Source organism: Lolium perenne, chromosome 6, assembly GCF_019359855.2.
Source record: "Lolium perenne isolate Kyuss_39 chromosome 6, Kyuss_2.0, whole genome shotgun sequence".
Classification (NCBI taxonomy): Eukaryota; Viridiplantae; Streptophyta; class Magnoliopsida; order Poales; family Poaceae; genus Lolium; species Lolium perenne.
This window is the reverse complement of record NC_067249.2, coordinates 145241859-145264037: the sequence shown is the minus strand read 5'-3', so window position 1 is coordinate 145264037 and position 22179 is coordinate 145241859. Positions and strand designations below refer to the sequence as shown.

Below are 22179 nucleotides of genomic sequence, written 5' to 3'. Positions count from 1 at the left end.
TTCAAACTTTTCTAGATATGATTTTTTCAATTTTTTTTTGGAAAGTTTCAAATCTAGAACTTATTTCGGCTGGCCAAATACCAAGTAACCTCCCTTGGGATTGGGGCCCTTTATTCCGCCCAAGACATAAGAGCATCTATAGCCGCGTCCTTCGAAACGTCCCCAAACGACGGCGGATCGAGCTTTTGAAGGACGTGTTTCCTTCGTACCACGTTTGTGGGACGTCGCTCCTCAGCCACGTCCCCAAAAACCGCACCCCAAATAAATAAAAGTGCATGAAAATAAAAGTTTTCTCAAAGTTGATTATATATGACAAGTTTGAATGAAAACAGCTAGATGTCATCTAAACTCTAGCCTATTGGCCGCCCGGCGGTGCGTTCGACGGCCCCGCCCCATCATTGCCTCCCATACGCCGCAGCTCCTGCTGCGCGCACCGCCTCTCCATGCATAGGGCGGTGACTATAGCTGGGCATGTGTCGGGCCGGGCCGGGCCTCGGGCCGAGCCGGGCCTCGGGCCGGCCCGAGGTAAGCCCGACGCAAAAAAATCTGGCCCAAGCCCGGCCCGGCCCGACCAAATACCCACCAAGCCCGTCGGGCCGTGGGTCGGGCCATAGTGTTAAACGCTGTTTTCGGGCTACCCAGGCCCGGCCCGGCCCGGTAGTCGGGCCAACATTTCTTGGCCTAGGCCCGAGTTTTTCGGGCCGGGCTTCGGGCCGGGCCTCGGGCCGGGCTGCCCATGGCTAGGTATGGCGGTGACCAGACGCCGCTGCTCCAGCAGCACGTCGTCGCGTGCCCTCCCTTGCTGCGTCGGCTGGAGGGAGAGCTCAACGGCGCGGCGAATCTGCGCCTCTTCGCGAGCACGAGCATCATCATGGAGCTTCTTCTCTGACTCGAAGGACTCGACGAGCACTCGTTGCTGATACGCCGCCTCGTCCGGGTGCGGCCCATTGTCATCGGACTACTCGAAGTCATCGTCGTCCTCCTGCCCCACCTCGTCCTCTTCCGCCTCGTCCTCCTCCTCCTCCATTTTTGCCTCCAATTGCGCCGCCAACGCATCGGCCCGTGCCCCCAGGCCGCCTCTGTTGCCGCCAGCGCCGCCTCCCGCTACTGACGCTCCACCGATTCCCACCGCCGCTGCTCCATCGCCTCCCGCCATTCACGGTACTAGGAATCCCGCTCCATGTGCAGGCGCTGCCTCTCTGCACGCCAACGCTCGCCCATCTTCTCCGCTTGGCACCGCCGCGCCTCTTCCGTAGTGGCAGCGTCGAACGCTGCTATGGTGTCCGCCAGCGCCGCCTCCTCCCACGCCTTGTTCTCCGCAGCTTCTAGGTCGATGACGAACTGCGGTGCTTCGGGTGGTGGAGGTGGTGGTGGAGATAGTGGTGGAGAAGGGAACTGGCCGGCGCCGGGGCGGTTCATCATTACGCAGGGTTGTGCTTGCGGCGGGGAAAGGAGTACCGGAGGTTGTGGTGGCTGCCATTGAGCCGGGAGGGGGAGGGCCTTTTATAGACGTCGGCATCGCCAGAAGAGGCGGAAAGATAGTGCGGGAAGAGGCCAAAAGCGGCGGGAAGAAAGCGCAGGGACGCGCGGTGGCGTGCGAATGCCGGCAACGCGTGGAGGCTACATAGCACCGACGAGACGTCTCGCCCGCCCCTCCGTCACCATTAAGGCAAAGCTGCGACGCTTTGTTCATGTGTCACTGCGCTAATAACTTCCGTCGCGAGGTAGGCAATTATTAGGTTTAAACTTGAATGTGCTGCTGACGCGTCGGGCCCGCGTCTTCTCGCCTCGCATTTTGTTGTGTCCGGCGTGCCCGGAGCAGCCCCTGTGTAGCGGGGATGGGCTCGGGGCGCCGGACACCGTATTGGACTGCGCTGGACAAAAAAATGCTTTAGAGCACGTGGGTCGGAACATTTTTTCGTCCAGCGCACCCCAAATCCCTTTGAAGAACGCTTTAGGAAAGGCAGATGGAGATGCTCTAAGGCCCTGGCTCATCCCCAACTCCACGACATAGGGACACGTACAGGAAACCTTGACGAGCCAGCAGCCCAGCAGGCACGCAGAAGTAAAGCTTTTCATATGTGACTTGTTGAACTTTGTTCCATCTCTCAGGACGCCCTATCGGTTCTTTAGAGCATGTGTTGGACATTTTTTTCGATCTCAGTCGTGTGCTCCAAAGCCTCCTTCCACCCAGCGAGACTCAATACGGTGTCCGGCGCCCCGAGCTCATCCCCGCTCCACAGGAGACGCTTCGGGTGCCCTGGACAAAACGAGAAACGTGGCGGGGAGTGGCGGGCTTGACGCGTCATTGACATATTAATGACGCCCAACCGTCGCCTACCTCGCGACGGAGTTATTATTGGTGCACAACAACGATGCAGTTGCCGGGAAGGGGAATCGTTGCAGTGGCAACCGCATCGATCGATGCGCGAATCGCCGGAATGGAGTGCGAACTCCACGAAAGAGCAACCGTAACCCTCTTTGATATTTGCATCGCCATTATCCCCGATCAATAAGACCCCTATGTATGCGCATTCCGATCTCCAACTGACCGGCGCCCTTCATCTCTACGACTGAGCAACCTCTCCTCTCTAACCATGAGCAACCTCTCTTTGCGATCGGACTCCGACAGCGAGGGGAAGCCGCCGGGATGGCGGAATTGGTGGGAAAGAACTGCCACGCCTAGCCACTCTAGTTCCCCACCCACAGACGACCAGGAGGAGGAGTGGGAGGCCATCGCCGATGACGGCCATGGGGACGAGGAGGAAGAGGATGGAGATGCCAGGTGGAGACAGCTGGAGGTGGAGGAGGCGGCGGCAAAGAAGGAGGCAATGGGCCTGGGCGAAGGCGCAGCCGGCGAGCACCGACGATGATGGATACACCAAGGACTACTTGTCGGAGGGAGACACAAGCTCCTCAGACGCGTCGAACGCCACTACCTATTCTGAAGAGGTGACGAGCAGGAAGCGCCTTCGTGAGGACGACGAGGCGGGGCCGTCAAAGAAGCCGTAACTTATAGTTTAAAAATTACTTTGAACATATTTTTCTCAGTTTTTATGTTTAGTTTGTTTTAGTATATTGCATTACTTTGAAGATCTCCATTCTATGTATAAATTCTTCTCTCTATTGAAATAAAAATGTAAAAAGTAAAATAAAAAAGAGTTATGGGGGGTTAGAGCCGCAGTAGGGAAGCGACGCGTCCCAAACGCAGCAGGAAGCGGAGACGTCCATCAAACGCTCAATCCAGCGCCGTTTGGAGACGCTTTGGTACGACCGAAGATATTTTTGAAGCATGCATTAGCAACTCATCCCTAAGACTACTCACAATGGGAGTATCATAACTAGTATCATGCACTACATGCATGCAAAAAGCTGATGTGTCACACCAAGTAATGATGAAAGAGATGATAGTGGTACCATTGGTAGATATCGTATCATCGCACGTAGAACAAGAAAATTAATATCAAACAAATCATGTACACACTTTTGTATTAAAATTTTACAAATCATTGAATACATGTAACATATGATACTACTACACGATACTATGCATTGTGAAGATAGTATCGTACACTAATATCATATGCATGATACTACTATATGATACTTCTCATTGTGACTAGTCTAACTAGCGGGCTCCCCTAGCTAGCGGTCAAATGCTCGGGCGTTCGTTTTGAGACCAGAAATTTCTATTTTTAGTAAAATCCGGAGTTTCTATTTAGGGCAAACTTTTCTCTTTTGTTTAAAAAAATCCTGACCAAATTTACTATATAAGACCAAATTTACTATATGAGGAAGGTTCTGCATGCATGCGATAGCTGAGAGATTCACTGATCTCAGCAGAATCTTTTCTAAATTTGAAAATTCAAAACATTTTAATTTTCAAAAGACAACTCCATATTAAGATTCGCTTTCACCAATAAATCTGTCTCGACGAGATCTTCAAAACTAGCACCGATGTTAATATGTTTCAACAAACTTTTTTTGGCTAAAAGTTATCAACCCTATCTATTTGAATAATCAACCCTCCGTACTAAAGTGATCAACGGTAAATGTATAAAATTATCAACCCCCAAAATTAATTTTATTTTAAACATTTTGATGGATTTTTTTAGCTCACATGTTATTAGCGGATATTTCTTTTTGTAACAATCGTTTAACAAAATTTGATATTTATGAAAAATGTTGCATGCATTTCCTACGAGATAAAAAGAATAATGTAAGCGAGAATCTTTTTTAATTCTAAATTGTTTTAGCTTTCAAATAACAACTCCAATTTAAGATACGTTTTCACTAATGAACTTATTTCGACGAGATCTTCAAAACTAGCACCCGTGTTAATATGTTTTCACAACTTTTTTTGACTAAAAGTTATCAATCCTTTCTATGTCAATAATCAACCCTCCGTATCTGAGTGATCAACGGTAAATGTATAAAATTATCAACCCCTATAGTTAATTTTTTTTGAAACATTTTGACGGATTTTATTTAGCTCACATGTTATTAGTCGATATTTTCTTTTCTAACAATTGTTTGAAGAAATTTGCTATTTATGGAAAATGTTGCATCCATTTCTTACGAGACAAAAAGAATGATATAAGCAAAAATCTTTCTTAATTCTAAAATTCAAAAGGTTTTATCTTCCAAATGACAACTTCAATTTAAGATACGCTTTTACTAATGAACTCGTCTCGACAAGATCTTCAAAACTAGCACCCATATTAATATATTTCGACAACTTTTTTTTGGGCTAAAAGATATCAACCCTGAAATACATCATTTATCAACCGTAAATTTAAAAACTTATGAACCCAGAAAGCTAATTTCATTTCAAATATTTTAGCTATTATTTTAGTTTACAAGCTATCAACTCGGTGCCTCGTTATTTATCAACGGTAAATATAAATAACTATCAACCCTAAAAATTTAATTTCACTTAGAATATTTTAGCGACCATTTTTTAGTTTACAAGCTATCAACCCGGCGCCCCATTATTTATCAATTGTCAATATAAATAACTACCAACCATAAAAATTATTTCATTTAGAATATTTTAGCAAATATTTTTTTAGTTTACAAGCTATCAACCTGGTGCCCCGTTATTTATCAACGGTAAATATAAATAACTACCAACCCTAATAAAGTTAATTTCATTTAGAATATATTAATTAGAAACTCTTTACTTGTTTACAAGCTATCTACTCGGTACCCATTATTTATCAGTGGTAATTATAAATAACTATCAATCCTAAGTAGTTCATTTAGAATATTTGAGCCACCATTTTTTTAGTTTACAAGCTATCAACCCGACAACCGGTTATTTATCAACGGTAAATACAAAATATCTATCAACCCGAAATTATTTCATTTAGAATATTTTTAGTGATTCTTTTTTTAGTTTACAAGCTATCAACTCGGTGCCTCGTTATTTATCAACATTAAATATCAATAACTACCAACCCTAAAAATATTTTATTTAGAATATTTTAGCGACTCTTTTCTAATTTACAAGGTATTAACCCGGTGACCCGTTATTTATCAACGGTAAATATAAATAATTATCAACCCTAAAAAGTTAATTTCATTTAAAATATTTTAGCGACTCAATTTTTGTTTACAAGTTATCAACCCGGTTTACTATTATTTATCGACGGTAAATTTAAATACCTAGCAACCCTAAAAAGTAAATTTTATTTACAATATTTTAGCAACTTTCTTTTAGCTTACAGCTTAAAACAGTACTTAATTTGAGTTGCAAGTGGTAGTTCATTTGAGTTGCAACTGGATCTCCCCACCCGTTATTTACCCTCCTAAAAACCACTAGCCCGAAAAAGGGAATTATAAAAATTAGTCCAAAAAAACATGAATTATCGTACAGAATAACAAAAAAAAAACGGAATTGCAAAAAAAGGAATTGTCATAAGGGAATTGCAAATAAAGAGAATTGAGAGACTGCCGCGTGCTGAAAAAAAAGAGCGAGATGCTCTGTGCATGCATGCAACAAGTTGTGAGAGCTTGCCTCGTGCGAAAGTTGGATCATTAAATGCAGACTCATGAGATACTTTATGCATGCATGTAGTATGAACCCTCTTAGCTATATACAACTTTCAAGTGGGAACATGAGCTGTTAGTGTGAACACACAACTACATGTGAACGTAATTAAACACTACGCGATAAAAAAAGAATTAATTTCACGCATGGCGCGAGCGCTGCCGCGCAAGAAAATAGACCGCGCGAGCGGTTGGATGCCAGCGAGGGAATTCGCTAACTAGCACCGTATTAGCTGCTAGTCTATACCTAATAATAAAGGGAGGATTGTTTCCTTGGTCCAACACTTTTTTGGACCGATTTACCCTCCCACCAAATTACATACAACGCACTATTGTCACCAAACCGTTTTATTCTTTTTTTTTTCCAGTCCATCATCCCGGTATCTCCTATGTCTAGCTCGTTGGGTGTGTCCGGCCTAGGCCATGAGCCGATGAGCTCTTTTTTGTTTTTTTTGAACAAGCTAGCTCGTTGGGTGAGAAGATATCTAGTGCTACCACCCTTTTGCATGCTACCGTGCTACCGTACAAAAAAATGTATTTTATACGTGTCAAAAAATTATACGAAAAAATGTGAGTGCTCAAGAAGCATGTCCCTACAACATCCCAAAATTTCATATCCAAAGTCGACATGGACACTGAGAAACAAAAAAGAGAAAATCAGCATGAATAGTGCTACCTAGTGTCACAAAAAGACAAATCAGAAAATGACACTATTCATGCTGATTTTCTTTTTTTTGTTTCTCAGTGTCCATGTCGATTTTGGATATGAAATTTTGGGATGTTGTAGGGACATGCTTCATGAGCACTCACAATTTTTCGTACAATTTTTTGACACGTATAAAATACGTTTTTTTGTACGGTAGCACGGTAGCATGCAAAAAGGTGGTAGCACTAGATATGTTGTCCTCGTTGGGTGTGTCCGGCCTAGGCCATGAGCCGATGAGCTCTTTTTTGTTTTTTTTTTTTTTGAACAAGCGATGAGCTCTTGTTGGTATTGATTCGCATAGATGGGCTCTTGCAAAAAGAAGAAGCAAATCACGGCTTGACCAAGAGCCACGTGAGCCAACTTATGTGATGGGCTGCTAGCTTTATGATAGTTGGACGGCACAACAAATTAGAGTAAGCGCCTAGAAAAATTAGTCCCACCTCGGCTAATTGGACTGAGTTCCGCTAACTTATATACCTGTTTTCTGGAATTGCAACAAGCCACCGTGGAAAACAACAAGCAACAACACACAATATGGGCCAATGAAAAAGAGAGCCATGCTCTCTATACGTAGGAGCTGGCCGTTCATGTGTAGTAGAAATGAGGCTGGAGGTGGGAGGTGGCAATTAGGCTCATAGGAGCAAATACTCTCATTATATAAAATAATTAAAAAACAATTTTAAAAATATCCTGTACGTAGTCGTGTTATAGCATCAAAACTTGTCTTTTTTACAGGAGCCACAATTGTTTTTAGTTTTTTTTGAAAACTTGTGTACGAATATAAAATATGTAGATGTACATGGAAAATTTTATTTTACAATTTTTTGACACTTCAAAATATTGATTCACACAACGAGAGCAAATGCTCCTATGAGCCAAAGTGAATACCCCCTAGAGGTGCACATATTTGCTATTGATTGCACGTATTGATCCGATCCAAGATCAGATGATTTGAGAAATAGTAAAGATATGGGGTAGGAAAAATGAGGCAAACCAGGAGCTGGTCGTTCGTGTGTAGTACAAATGAGGCTGGAGCTGCACATATTTGCTATTGAGCACCGTATTGATCCCATCCACGTCTAGATTTAAATTGATAAAAACTAGTCGTCAACCCGTGGCCCGCACGGGCTAGTTAATTTTTCTTTTTGCTATTACATATTATGTGTTTCGAATAAATATTAGTTTTAATTTTTAGATACATCCGAATTCGATAAATATGTTATTTTTTTGGGACAGAGAGAGTATTATACATTTAGTTCATATAACTTTGGTGACTTTTAAACATTAGTATTCGTATAAATAGTTCCTTTAATTAAGTATAGCTTGTCTAAATAGATAGACACGTGAGTATACATTATCGTCCATGTATATATTTTTGTTAGAGAAAACTTCCGAGTAGCAGTTTATATTGTACATTAAATATTCATAGAAAATTTCCATCTAGCATGGAAGCACTTGTATCTGGTAGTATTGTCTTTTTTTTTTTTTTTGAACAAGAGAGGGGTCCGGAAGACCCCAGAGAGAATTCATTGCATACGTGGCGGGTACAAATTACATCTAGGCCCTTTTACATCACTCGCACTGAGAAACCTAGGATTTGAAGAAAGGACCTCGAAAGTTACAAAAAACACCCTGGAACTAGAATAGGAAAAGCAATCAGATCCAAGGATGTCTCCACCACCAGACGCCGGTGATCTCCAGACGTCTCCGTCGAGATACGGCACCGATATGCCCAAAGAAGACGCTTCCGGCGTTGCTTAGCATCCGCCAGCCATCTCTCCTCCTCCGGGGACGGAACCACTTGTCGGTGGAGAGGCGTTGAGCTCCGGCGAATGAAGCAGAGAAGGCCTCCGTCATGGAGGTTGTAGTTGGGCCGCCTTTTCGGCCAAGGATCGCGCCGTCGACGAGGAGCGACGCGTGTTCCGCACGAAGGAGCTCCGACGATGAAGCTCCGTAGCACCCAGCAGGCATGCTCCGATGAGGAAGCATCCAATCCGTGTGCCCGTCACTTCTCAGCTTACCACCGCGGCAAACCAGAGCAAGAAGAGGGAACGACGAACTCGGACAGCCTCCACACCAGCAGAGAAGGCAGGATCCTTCCCCACAGGCCAAAATCGGCAAGCCCTTCCTCTGCTCCTCCTCGCCACCATGGCCGGCCAGGAGAAGAAGAGACACACCTCACAAAGACCAGACCACTCCCCCCACGCCACCACCACGGCCGGCCAGAGTGCAACACTTGTGCTGAGATCCAGGGAAGAAGAGGAACCTGCAGCCACCAGCTTATTGGGGAAGGCGATGCTGCTCGATGCGTCTCCTCCCTCCAGCCATCGGAGTAGAGGAAGAAGCAGCAGCAGCCCTAAGATGGCCTGGATCTGGCGGCGGAGATCCCGGCCGACGCCTCCACTAAGGGGCATGCGCCCAAACGGTGACATACGCCACAAGCACACAAAGCAAACCTAAGATCTACACCTAGACTACTCCGGCGCGTCACCTTCACCGCCTCCGGCCGGCTATTCCGGCGGAGTGGCTCCGGGTCGGCCCGGTCAAGGGAGGTGGATGACCAGCTACTGTAGAGAGTTGAGAGCTAACAGGGGGGAAATGAGCCGCCTCCGCCTTTGGTAGTATTGTCCATTCAGTCGTTTCTACATATCGCTAGTATGTAGGATACACGTGCACCGACACCTATGCCTGGTATTCATATTCCCTTGCTTATGTATAGATTTTTTTTATTTTTAAGAATCAGCTGCTCCATTAGTACCCGTTCCTGTCAACTATGAGCTATCCCCAATATCGGTGTTAGATCTGGATGTACAGCCGTACAGGAGTCGGAAAGGAGATTGAGGAGGAGCAGGTGTGGAGGCTTGCTTGTTGCCATTCTCTGCTGGATTTTGCGGTTCCCCGGCGTCAAGATGTAGCGGCGGCTCCGCACCAGGAACTCGACCTCCTGTTTTTGCGGCCACCGCTATTCCTGAGCTCTGCCAGCTTCATCCCTCCGTGGTACAATGACTTCTGCCGTCAGCTCTACTCCAACCGCGATTCACAGACGGAGGACCACGGTCCTGATGCGCATGTGGTTGCGGCTCTCGTTGACCTCACAAAGATTGACGAAGCCGCTGTGCAGGCTGCCCAGCATGGTGTTGAGGTTGCCGATTGAGCTAATGCCATCCTGGACAATCATGGCGCCGACCTGGATAAAGATGCCACCCACGGTGATTCTCAGGTTCTTCCCCACTCTCACCAACTTGGATGTCAACACTTAACTGTATGCAAATCCAGATCAAAGTACCTTAGTTTCAGTGCTACTTTTTTTTTTTGTCTCGAACTATCAATTTTTTTTTTTCTAAACTGCTCAAATTCTAAGTCTTCTCCATATAGAAGTGGTTTTGAGACTTACAGAAGATAAGGCCTTCAGTTGATAAGGCCTTCAGCTGGCATCGAATCATCTCGGCGTGTTTGTTCCTCTGCTATACAACGACCCTGTTAGATGTCAGTATTCTCTTTATTCCATACTTAGGTAAAAATCGAAGATACCGAACTATAGTGTAAATCCTGTTGGTCGCATCCCCGACGCCGCGCAGCGCTCCGACAATGCCATCGTGTTCATATTGGCCTTTAATTTTTTTTGTATTTATTCAGTAAAGCTTCAGCATAAGGTAACAATGAAATGAAGTTTATAATGTTGCTGCTTCAAAAGGAAAACATATCAATGTATATACCTGAGTGTTACACCAGCTATATATAATTATCGACGCGGATTTTCTACCCACATGGCTTGCTGTGCATAGATGAGATGCCGTTGGATTATAGGAGCATGGGGCCGAACCTGGTAGATTGGCTCCTTTCGTTTTTTTGTGAAGAGGAGACGCTGTTAGCTTTCCGTCAGGGTGCATGCACTGGCACATGAGGGACAGGGTAAACTCGTGTAGCTGAATGTACTTTGAACGGTAGCATGGAGGAGCAAAAGCATCCTGCTGCTTTATAAAAACAAATGCATTTTCCTTGCATTGGCTTATCACAAACATACAAGAAAATGTTGCAGAGGGAGCAAGGCAAACTCGTGTAAACTGAACCAATTTTGAATACTAGCATGGCTTAGCAATAGCATCACGAGTAGGCAAGTGAATCAAGTCTTGTACATGTTATTTTTTTTGCTTGTAACATGGAGTGCATGTTATTAATGGACCGGCCGTTGGATTCACGGAAAAATTAGCTGCATCTTTTGTTGCTTCTGTCCATGGAGTGCATGTCACTGTGTTGCTTTAATTAAATGGACAGGTTGTTGGATTCGTATGGGATTTTAGGTGCATCTTTGTTGCTGCATGTCTGCTGCTAGCTTAATACGACAACCTATGCTACTAGCTTAAAACGAAAATGCATGAGACGTTAGCTCGCGTGTGCTGCACATCTTGCTTACATCAAAATGGGGAGTTATTAAGTGATGAACTGAAGAATCGGGTCGTGTGGTTGTTCAACCAGCTGTTCATGAGCCAAAATATAAAAGGATGTGCACCTTGCACTGCAAGGAAAAAGGTCTTGCGAAGGATCACTATCCAGAAAAATCAACTCTGTGAATCTTGGTGCGCCCGCTTTAGTTGCACGCGTGGATCGCCTGCCGGCTTTGGTAGGTTTGCATGACATCTAGCTGTTTTTTTTTTTTGAAAAGACATCTAGCTGCTTTTCAAACGGGGCGAACATTTTACTCACAAAAAAATACAGAGGGGGCAAGGCGAACTCGTGTAGCTGAACTCATTTTGAACGCTAGTCTGGATGAGCAAAATCATCACGGTAAGATAAACTACCCTCGGCGCGACGTGAATGCATGCACGATTTTGCTGAGACAGGTATAGTGCATGTCCATCCTCCTGCTCCAAACGAAGTCAACTTTTTCATGCATAGCCGTTTATGTAGGCAAGACGGTGACGATGCGATTCAAAGTCATCAAAGTGATCACCACGTCTTGTCGTAGGTAAGCATCAAAATGGTTCGTGCATCCTGCGGGCAAGCAAATGAAATAACAATAATAATATTATTACAAGGTACCCCGTTCCCTACGTACCTTTCCCGTCAAAAGAATCAGAAGGTGTTTTAGAAAAGATGACAAGAATCCATCGGAACCTTTTCTGGTACGCAAAATCATAAAGTGATTAAAAATCACAAGAATCATATGCACCTTTAAAACTCTGCAAAAATCATAAGGTGTTTAAAAAATCACAAGAATCATATGCACCTTTTCTACTGCGCAAATTGACAAGGTGCCATGCCAATGAACAATTCTTTGCAATTTGCACTAACATCCAGCCAAAGGAACCCTTTTATTTCATGATTTAGATGGCACAAGTATCTCTAAAATCACTAGGTCAGACATACATGCCAGAGCCCTCCTGGACATTTCTTCTGAGGTCAGACGAAAGCAAAGACTATTTATTCTGGCAACCAGATAGTCATGTATTCATCTTCATCATAAGCAACCTGAAGAAATTTTGGCACCTACATGCTAAAAATCGCATGGCTCTAAACTGAATCTGTATCAATATATTCAAATGATCCATATTAAGAATGACATAAGGAACAAGAATTATTCGCTACTTCATTGTGAGCAACAAAATTTTAATAACCGCAAAATTTAGGTGCAAGAAGAGAAGGGCGGTGAGCATGGTGGCGCTGGTGCTGGATAAGTAAGGGCATCGTGGCACGGCCAGCGCCGGCGCTGGTCCAATGTGCCGTATTTGGGGCTGCTTGTTTGCCACTCGCGCCTGATCCGCTCTCGCCTTTGGCTCCGTCTGGCTGCGCCCTTTCCGCCCGATCCATGTTCTGGTGCCGCAACTCATTCTGCTTGCAAAAATCCGTAGTGAGGGTCAGAGGAAGAACTGAGAAAATGTGGTCCAAGATTGCCAGTTAAAGGATGTATAATGAATTGAACAACATTTGTAGATCGGACGCTTACCTTTGAACACAGAAAAAACAGTTTGGGTTTGGGATAGAAGCAGGCTTGAAGTCACGTATCACGCAGGGCGGAGCGACGCGGGATGAACTAGTTCGGATCTGTAACTAGAACTCTGATTAGTGCGTCCCTGGAGATTGGCGAGTGGCTAGCATATGGCTTCATAATGTGAGCAGGAAGAATAATGGTGTCCACACAAAAGCACGCCGTCAGCTGGTTGCCCCTGCATCTGCATGTAGCAAACCAGCATCGTGCTCGTATCCCTGTTTTGCCTGAACTGTAGGTGCTTGCTGGTTTCGTTGCAATTGCTCTGCTCCAACGGAAGGCAACACAGATACGGTGCATTTCCGACACATACACGTGAACAACTCAATCACAACGTATGTAGGCACCCATCACACACATACATTTGCATGCACCATTCTCCTACCAACGTCAGCACATGACCACTCTTGTTGGTTTAGAATCCAGCCACAAAGCATACAAAATGGCACTGGGCACACATGTGGAACGACATGGCACACAGCTTGGTCGTCTGCTGCTGATTTTACATGCACCAACGAGTGTGGGTTCCTGTCATGCTGTGAAGCTGTTGTATGGATCATGCTCTTGGTATGACGGAGTTTACTGCCGGCGTTGGAATCTTCTGCCTGCATGCATGCTCCCTATATCATCTATGGTGTGGATCAACGGTTGGGACCCCATGGGTAGCTAGCCATGTGGGCATCTGGCTATTTTCCATATAATTATATACACTATGAGATAAAGTTTATAATGTGTTTGTTAGAAAAAAAAAAGACATATCAATGTTTGTACCTGAGTTCTACACCAGGTATATATGGTTATAAACACTCAAGTAATCACCCAATGAAGAAATGCCAAACTGAAGTTAAGAAACAAACTTCAGTTCTTTTTTTTTCTCTCTGTTAGAAATATTTGTAGCAACATTGGCAAGGAAAATCGGCATCATTTTACCAGAGCACTGCTTAAAATCATATGAAGGAATTTGAATAGTGAAAAATTATTATGAAAAGATTTATAGAACGAAAGCATTGCAAACGACGTTGGACTTTTCTGAAGATTATGTTGCTCTTTCTTTCATCAATATTATCTGATGCACAATGTAAAAAATGTAGCCCTGTAGATGGACAAATATAAGTCCATCTGCAATACAACAGTATTTAAATATAGCCACGTAGGTCCGCAAATATGTATGAATAATATAACCATACTAAATGCCTTCCTAAGAACCGTGCATAGAGTAAAGTATAAATATTCTAAGTTCTCTTGAACTGATGTATCTCTTTGTACACAATAATTTTGTCATATTATTTGTTGGGATTCTTCATTAAAAGATGAGAATCTTAAGTCCATCTCTACATGTGACTGGGACACCGCTACATAGAGTTGGCCATGTGTGAATACCTGCTTTGGAAAATATAGTCCAACATGTTTAATGACTGTTTCTGGCTCTTATTTATCGTCATTGCAAAACAAACTGATATTGGGTTCTGCCTTCTCTTCAACACAAACGGCCATTTTGATTCATTTGGTGACATAATTATTCGTGACATGTAGATCTTATTTCCAATGTTTGTCCCTCTTTTGAGCTTCTATGAACGACTTTCCTGGCTGTGTTATAGTTAGTCTTGTGCCATTGCATAAGCCCTCATTTTGATTAATATTTCGCAAGAGCATTATTTGTTGGCCGACTTTCAGCCGTAATATGTGATCTGGTGTTCCAGGGAATTTCAAACTATTCAAGAACTTTGATGCATATATCTGATCTCCATCTTCTGTATTGGAGATTGCTTCGCACACTGTATCCGAGCTTCAGTATGACATAATGCAAGAAAATCTGCAAATATTATACCTTATCATCATTCTCAATCTTCATAGCTGAAATGTTGTCGTCTAGAAGAAATGTTTTTGCTACTTCGTAGTCTGCTCTACAACTTTCAAAATTGTAGTCTGTCAATCTAAACTGAAAAATTATCATCTTCCCACAGATCTTGGTCTTGGAAGCTCATTAATGTATGTCATTGGAAAATGACGTAACCATGTTTTCTGCTGACTCATTGATTAACTGTTGAGCATCTTTATCAAAAAGAAAGCAAGATGCAGATGTTGTTGGATCACTTATTTTAAGCTTGACATTATGTCTGCAAATTATGTAAGTAATTAATTATAAAAAATCTCTTTCAAAATTACTAAGATGGTATTTATTAATTGAGCTCTTTTACCTTGCTTTGGCTCCAGCTTTTCTATCACATTTGCTGCAGTAGTAGTGATCAATTTCCTTCTCAAGTTGCTTCTTGCAGTTATCTTTGCTACATGATATGTAGTACCAGCTATCTTGTATTAACTTCATCAGTTACTGCTCCATAATAAATATTCTTCCCTGCATAAATATATGTACATTATTGAGTGAATGCACGATTATTAATCGATTGCAAACCTGATTTAATGATTTAAATATAATATCATTGAACTCTTGTAAAGTTTTTCTATTATAGCTCATTTGATCTTCCATTGTCCATTTTAGATGCCCTTCCTCAATATGGAATTCTTTGGTACTATTTTCCTTGGAACAGATGATGAGAAAATTCATCATGGAAGTGATATTTTTTTAAATGAAAACATAGGTACTGGAATTTCATTACCTGTTCTGTACATCCATAGTCTCGGTAATAGGCAAATTAATATACACTTGAGTTGCACTATTTGAGGATAGAGAATATCCTGCATATTGGTTTATATAATAACTATGTTTATATGCAATACCAAGCCATGAGATGACAAAATGAGCAAAGAAATTTAAGATAAAACATACTTCCATATTTCCTGATAGTTGTAGATGTAATTATCGCCTGTTGAGTTGGCATCAATTAGTTCAGATTTAGCAGCCCATAATGTAACTTTGAATTCTTGATCTCTGTTAACAAAAAGTAAAATAATTGTGAAGACATAACTTGAGCATCTAGGTTGCAAATATGACATTATTTTTCACATACTCCACCAGAAGTAGAATATCACAGATTTTGTAGATTCCAAAAGATGTTTTACTTTCTTCAATTGGTCATATGTGTGCTGTAACTCCTATAAAAACCTGTTAAAACATGAATTTAGATGACATATGCCACAAAAAAGAAGATAGTTTCTTAAAAAAAACTTGTAATATCGTACCTGAGAGATAAATATTAACACCTACTCTTGTAGAAAGCACCGCTATGCTTCAAAAGTTGAAACCATGCTTTGAGATGTCTTCTTTATCTTGGATCTCCTCCATATTGGTTGTAGGCGAGAAGTTGATTATTATGTCATTTTCTACTGGTCAAAATTTAGGTGATGCGGGCATGACCCTCACGTTTGTAATGGTATACACACTGACTTCTAGAATTAATGGTCTGAACTTCGCAGTGTAAGCCTTACTGATAACTCCATGCATCATTGTCCGCTGGTGTATTTGTAATTAGCATGGAGATTGAAACAATATCATTGGAAATAATTCAGGCAAATATGTAGTTGCAATAAGAGAACCCTTGTACCTCTTGATCAATAAGGATTATATCAAGACTCTCTAATTCACAATTACTAATCAATATTGAATCACATAGTCTTGGTACTCTTGCCTTGACTGTTACTTCCTTTCCTCTATTGGTAGCTTGAATCTAACGCAAGGCTTTGCATGTCATTGAAGATTTCACCATTGAACTGAAACATCAAATAGATATGAATACTTGATTGCTTATTCCTTTCGTATTGTTACATGATAGGTTTTGTATCCAAACCTGGTTGAGTGCAATCACGTTTGTGCCGACGGGATGTCGGGAAGACTGCCGGATGCTTGAGGCCATGAGATGTTTGTGCCGACGGGATGCCAGCAAGACGGCCGGATGCTTGAGGCCATGAGATGCTGGTGCAGCCGGCACGACGTGATGCCTTGACGAAGATGCAAAAACCAATGGATATCGGCAAGACAGCCTGATGCTTGAGGCGATGGGATGTCGGCAAGTTGGCAGGCGCTGCTGCAGCCGGCACATCGTGATTTCCTGAAGAAGATGCAACAACCAACGGAGAAAGGATTTAGAGATTTTGTTATTTTGATCGGCAAGAAAACTGGCATTATATAGAGTATATATCTGTAGAGATGCATGTCTTTTGAATTTTAATTGCCGAGGAGGCATATTCCTATGGAGACACGATACGTGGAGGTTAATTCCGCGAGTCAGCACATACAAATTTAAACGAAGGACTCTCGATCGTACCTGTCTTGGTTTGTTTGCTTGTGCATGTGTGGTTTAATTTTAGCCACATCCTACCGGATTTTGGTTCAATAGCTAACAACCTTCTCGAATCTTGATCGTAACAACCTAATTTATTTTACCGTCTCATTGCTTTTTTATTTAGCGTGTCAGACGTGGTGGGTTTTATGTTGTATGTCCTAATGTTACATTGTTTTGCACAATAATCCTAGCCGCAAAATCAAGATCTAACAGCTTAATTAATTTTGATGATGTGGATTAATGTGGAGGCTTCAATGGTGCCTCGAATTAGTAAATATAAGATGTTGTCTTTTTTATTTAATTAATGTGTTACTGTTTTTTGTGTCTGATCTTCCGCGGCAACGCGCGGGTATTGTGCTAGTACTACATACGTGCGGCCCAATAGTACGGAAGCTGCGCTCCACGGCAAGCAGCACAAGAACGGACTGGGATTTAGCGAAGTTGGAAACGGTGTTTATTCCTATGGATGCAGAGGTGATCCAAAATATTCCAGTGAGTACTATTAATCAATCTGATTATTGGTCCTAGCACTATGAGAAGAGGGGTGTATTCTCTGAGGAGAGCTCACCTTATGCGTGTGGAAACAAAAATCCAGCGCGAGAACTGCCTGGATGGGAGCGCAAGTAGTTCGTCGACGCCTAAGCAGAGAAAGTAGTGCTGCACTTTGTGGAAAACAAAAGTCCCGAGCAAGATTCGTGTTTTCGCCTGGAGATTGGCTCGGTCCTCTCTTCCAATGGGTGATCTGCTCAACTTTTTCAGACGGAAGGCTTGAAATGAACCTAGCTTTGAATTACGAAGTTATCAACCGGCTAGAAGTTATACCAGAAGTTACAACACACACGCGTCAAGCGTAAACCGAAATCCAAACAAAAGACAACACATATAACATCAAGCCCGCTGAATCATCAACTTGATCCATGAAGAGGGAGCCCTGTCTTCTGCAGCACCGAAGCAATCACGGCCATGTCCACGCCTACAAACCTCCACCGCACCAAGAATGCAATCCGCGGGGAACTCAACAACAGGCCGACCACCTAACATAGCTTGAGGAATCAAAGGAGGGAGGGGTCTTGCGGCGCCGCCTCCAAGAAGGTGAATGGCGCAAGTATGCGCCATCGTCGCCGGCAGAGACAAAGGTCCTGCAAAGTTTTCACCCCGACCCGAGAGCCACCACCCCTGGAGCTCGGGCTAGGTCCAGACCAAGAACACAACATCTTCCCCTGACGTTGGGATAAGCACACCGGCAAGGGCCACGACCAGACGCCGACCTAGCAAAGCCCCCCAAGGCGCTAGGGAGGACATCAGCTACCGCAACAAACCGTGTAAAAGTAGCCATGCCGACGCTGCGAGATGGCTGCAACACCAGCGAGAGGTCACTGGTTGATCCACAAGACACTTCCAGAGAGGCATGCCCAAAGCGAGGCCCCAAGAATAGTAGGCTGAGGTGGAGAGACGGAGCCCATCACTTCGAACATGAGAGACATCATCAGGACGCCTTCAACAAGGGAACGACACCCGCGGGTGCCGCCATCACCGTCACAAGCCACAACCATGTGCAACTTTCGTCGAGGTCCGAAACCCGCTCAAAGTTCCGGACGCCATCGCGAGGACGTAGAGCAGACAAAGCAGAAATCACTTCCGCGCCCCCAACCAAAGTCGTACCCTAAACTAGCCCCAACTAGACTCAACCGCAGGGTGAACGCCAACTGGCTGAAAATGCCCGGCCAGGCCCAAATCTAGACATCATCTCTATGGCGTCAACACCTGCACAGACATGACCAAACTGATCTGAGGGGAAAACAAATTACAGCCGCTGGGGGCAGCTGCAGTACTGGGCATGCTGCCAGCCCGGCAAGCAAGCGGCGGCCCAGGGACCCATCCCAGATAGCCAACCAGGACATCGCCCCCAAGCGACACAAAAACTGCTGGAGAGCCTCGAGAACATGGGACTCCAACGTCAATGGACATCTAGGTCGTCGGACCCGAGCTCGACGGACCCAGAACAGGGCCATCCATGGTAGAGGCACAAGCGACCACCAGCGGGACCAAGGCCACCAGTAGCGCGAGAGGAGCCGGCCGGGCCCCAGCAGGCCCAAATTTGGGCCCACAAGCCCAGATCCTGCTGCCACGCGCAAACCCTAGGCGTCCAAGAAGTCGGCGGACAAAGCACAGGCGCGTGCGAGGAAAGAGCCGATTCCGCACCGTGGCCGCCAGCCTAGCGCCCCCCACGGCCGGATATGCGCTAGACAGAGCCGATTCCGGTGAGCCTCACCACGGCCAGGCCACGGTCCGCCCCGCGTTGGGCCCTCTAGGCGCGCGGTGGGAGGGGAAACCCGCCGCCGCCAGCACCGCCCGGGGTTTTCCCAGTGGCTCCCGCCGGCGACATCGGTGGGGGAAGGGGAAGGGGCAGTGCTAGAGGTGGGGGGTGATGAGGACTGGTTTTCCCGATCTTTCACGATGCACCTTGATGATCCATAGGACCGATAGATCTTGAACTCCCTTGACAGATTCAAGGATACTCAAGCACATATGATTACTCTTGACAGACTCAAGAACTCTCACACCTTTATTGGATAACTGAACGAACGTCCGAGACGTCGTCACGCACGCTGATCCCATAGGGTCGGAGATATCTTGAACTCGAGGTTCTACATGATCTGAATCAAAACTAGACTACCCTAAACCCTAGCCGCCCCACCTCCTTATATGAGGGGAGGTGGCCGGCCGGCCCCCTATTGGGCCTAACCAAGTTCGACTTGGACAGGCCCAAGTCAAACAGACAACTTAAAAACCCTAGACGGCCCACCACATGACCTGGCTACATTATTATTTCCTAATAACAAGACTATAATAAAATACTGGTACAACCTTAGACTTAATCATCATATCAATGGTTATCCTAGTGTACCAGGCCTGGATATCCATATCAGGGGGGAGACGGGGGTGCCCCGGTCACCCCACGGGGGGAGCGACGGGAGCCAAGGTGAGATAAAGTATTTAGGGTTCCGTGGGGCAAAGCCTCACCTCGTCTCTTCCTTTATATAATGATCAGCGGTTACAGGTGTAGAAGGTACAAATACATGACAGGCTAATTATACACATTAGACCTATTTTAACATTCCCCCTCAATCTGAAGTTCTACTCTGTACAAGATTCAGATTGTCTTAAAACGGTCTAGCATCTGTCGGGTGGCTGGTTTAGTAAAGACGTCAGCCAGCTGATCATCGGAAGAGATAAAGCTGACCTGTAGAGATCCAGTGGCTACACGCTCTCGCACAAAATGGAAATCTACCTCAATGTGCTTGGTCCTAGCGTGGAAGACTGGATTGTCTGTCAGGTATGTAGCCCCTAAATTATCACACCACAAAATGGGGGATGCGCTGCGGGGAGATCCCTAGCTCACTGAGTAGTGACTCTACCCAAAAGGCTTTGGCTGCTCCATTTGCCAAAGCTTTATATTCTGCCTCGGTACTGGATCTCGAGACAGTTGGCTGCTTCATGGAACTCCAAGAGATGAGGTTTGATCCAACAAATACTGCAAAACCTCCTGTGGATCGACGATCGTCAACACAACCTGCCCAATCGACATCAGTAAAAATACTTATGCTAGTGGTGGCAGATTTACGAAAATGTAGTCCTGTACTCGGTGTTCCCTTCACATATCGCAAGATGCGCTTCACCGCTTCCCAATGAACATCAGTGGGATGTGAGAGAAACTGACAGACCTTATTCACAGCAAATGATAGGTCTGGACGAGTGAGAGTCAAATACTGAAGGCCTCCAACAACATTGCGATACCGGAAAGAGTCATCAGCATCAAGTGGAGTACCCGACTCGCAAGATAGGAGATCTCCGGTCGCCAACGATGTAGAGGTGGCTCTACAATTCTCCATACTCACACGGTGCAAAAGATCCAGTGGATAATTCCGTTGAATGAGTGTCATCTCCCCTGAACTGTAGGACGCCTCCAACCCCTGAAAGTACCAGAGTACCAAGATCCTTGATAGGAAACTGAGCAGACAACTGACGAACAATACCATCGACTGCTGCTGGAGTGGAGCCAACAATGACAATATCATCAACACATACCAGCATATAAATGTGAATACCGTTGTGAAAATCAAGCTCGGCGAGGAGTCGGCCTTATAGGAGTGAAAACCAAGCTCGGCGAGGAGTGCACTGAGACGTGCATACCATGCGCGCGGGGATTGCTTAAGGCCATAGAGTGCTCGCTGCAATTAGCACACATGTGAAGGATAACGATCATCCTCAAAGCTAGGGGCCTGCTGCATGTAGACATCCTCAGTGAGATACCCATGAAGGAAAGCATTACTGACATCAACATGCCGAAGAGTCCATCCGCGGGAGATAGCGAGCGAGAGAAACATGTAAACTTTAGCCGGTTTGATGACATGACTGAAGGTGTCACCATAGTCGATGTTGTGCTGCTGGGTGAAACCACGAGCAACACTGCGCACTTTATACTTGTCCACAGAACCATCCGGATGCTGCTTTTGGTCTTGAACACCCACTTGCTACCAACAATATTGACACGGGGAGGGCGAGGAACAAGAACCCAAGTCTTGGTGTGATGAAGAGCAGAAATCTCATCAGCCATAGTTGAACGCCAAGCAGTCTCGCGAAGAGCATCACGGTGAGACACCGGCGTTGCAAGGAAAGCGTGGCATCCCGGATCATAACGCACCATGCCATCGGTGAACGGCTTATCGCGACGCGTGTTATCCCGCGCACGCGTGACCATAGCATGACCAGGCTCAATCGATTGCGTTGCGGTCGGAGAGGCAGTGATCTTGACAGGAGGCGACGCGGGCTAAGCAGAGGCAGGCGTATTAGCGCCTGCAGGCAAGACGGAGTCATCGTGCTCGACCAAGGCAGTTGACGAGGCAGTGGGTGGCCCAGGAGAGGAAGCCGAGGAGGCTGGCCCACTGGTACGCGCTGCACTAGGCGGCGACGAAGGAGTTGCGAGAGCAGGCGAGTGAGGCGGCCTCGGGTCGCTTGCGCCATGCACGTCGATCACAGGCGCGCGACGTGCGCCATGCTCATCGATCACGGGAGCGCAGCGGACGTCGGTGTCGATCGCGGGAGGCTCCTGTCACACAATAGGAACACTGCCTGAGGCAAGCACGTCAGTGGGCCAATAAGACATGTCATAATTGCGCATAGTGGTACTCGTA

At 45.1% G+C, this 22179-nt stretch overlaps 1 protein-coding gene and 1 long non-coding RNA gene across 7 annotated transcripts; one reads left to right on the top strand and one right to left on the bottom strand.

Moving 5' to 3' along the window:
- Positions 1-9300: 9300 nt before the first annotated feature.
- LOC127307331 (uncharacterized) lies at positions 9301-16950 on the top strand. 6 transcript variants are annotated; one of them, XR_011747301.1, is made up of 3 exons: positions 9301-9977; positions 14444-15343; positions 16475-16950. It is a non-coding gene; the product is annotated as an uncharacterized lncRNA (long non-coding RNA). The 6 variants fall into 6 exon arrangements; XR_007855419.2 differs by having other exon boundaries at positions 9313-9977; positions 15244-15343; XR_011747300.1 differs by lacking the exon at positions 14444-15343.
- A 3390-nt stretch (positions 16951-20340) lies between these two features.
- On the bottom strand, positions 20341-21602 carry LOC127310335 (uncharacterized mitochondrial protein AtMg00810-like). Its single transcript, XM_051341019.1, has 3 exons — positions 21483-21602; positions 21094-21216; positions 20341-20958 (listed from the first exon to the last, which is right to left on the bottom strand). Exons 1-3 carry the CDS (start codon positions 21600-21602, stop codon positions 20341-20343), a joined length of 861 nt encoding a protein of 286 aa, XP_051196979.1.
- Positions 21603-22179: the final 577 nt, after the last annotated feature.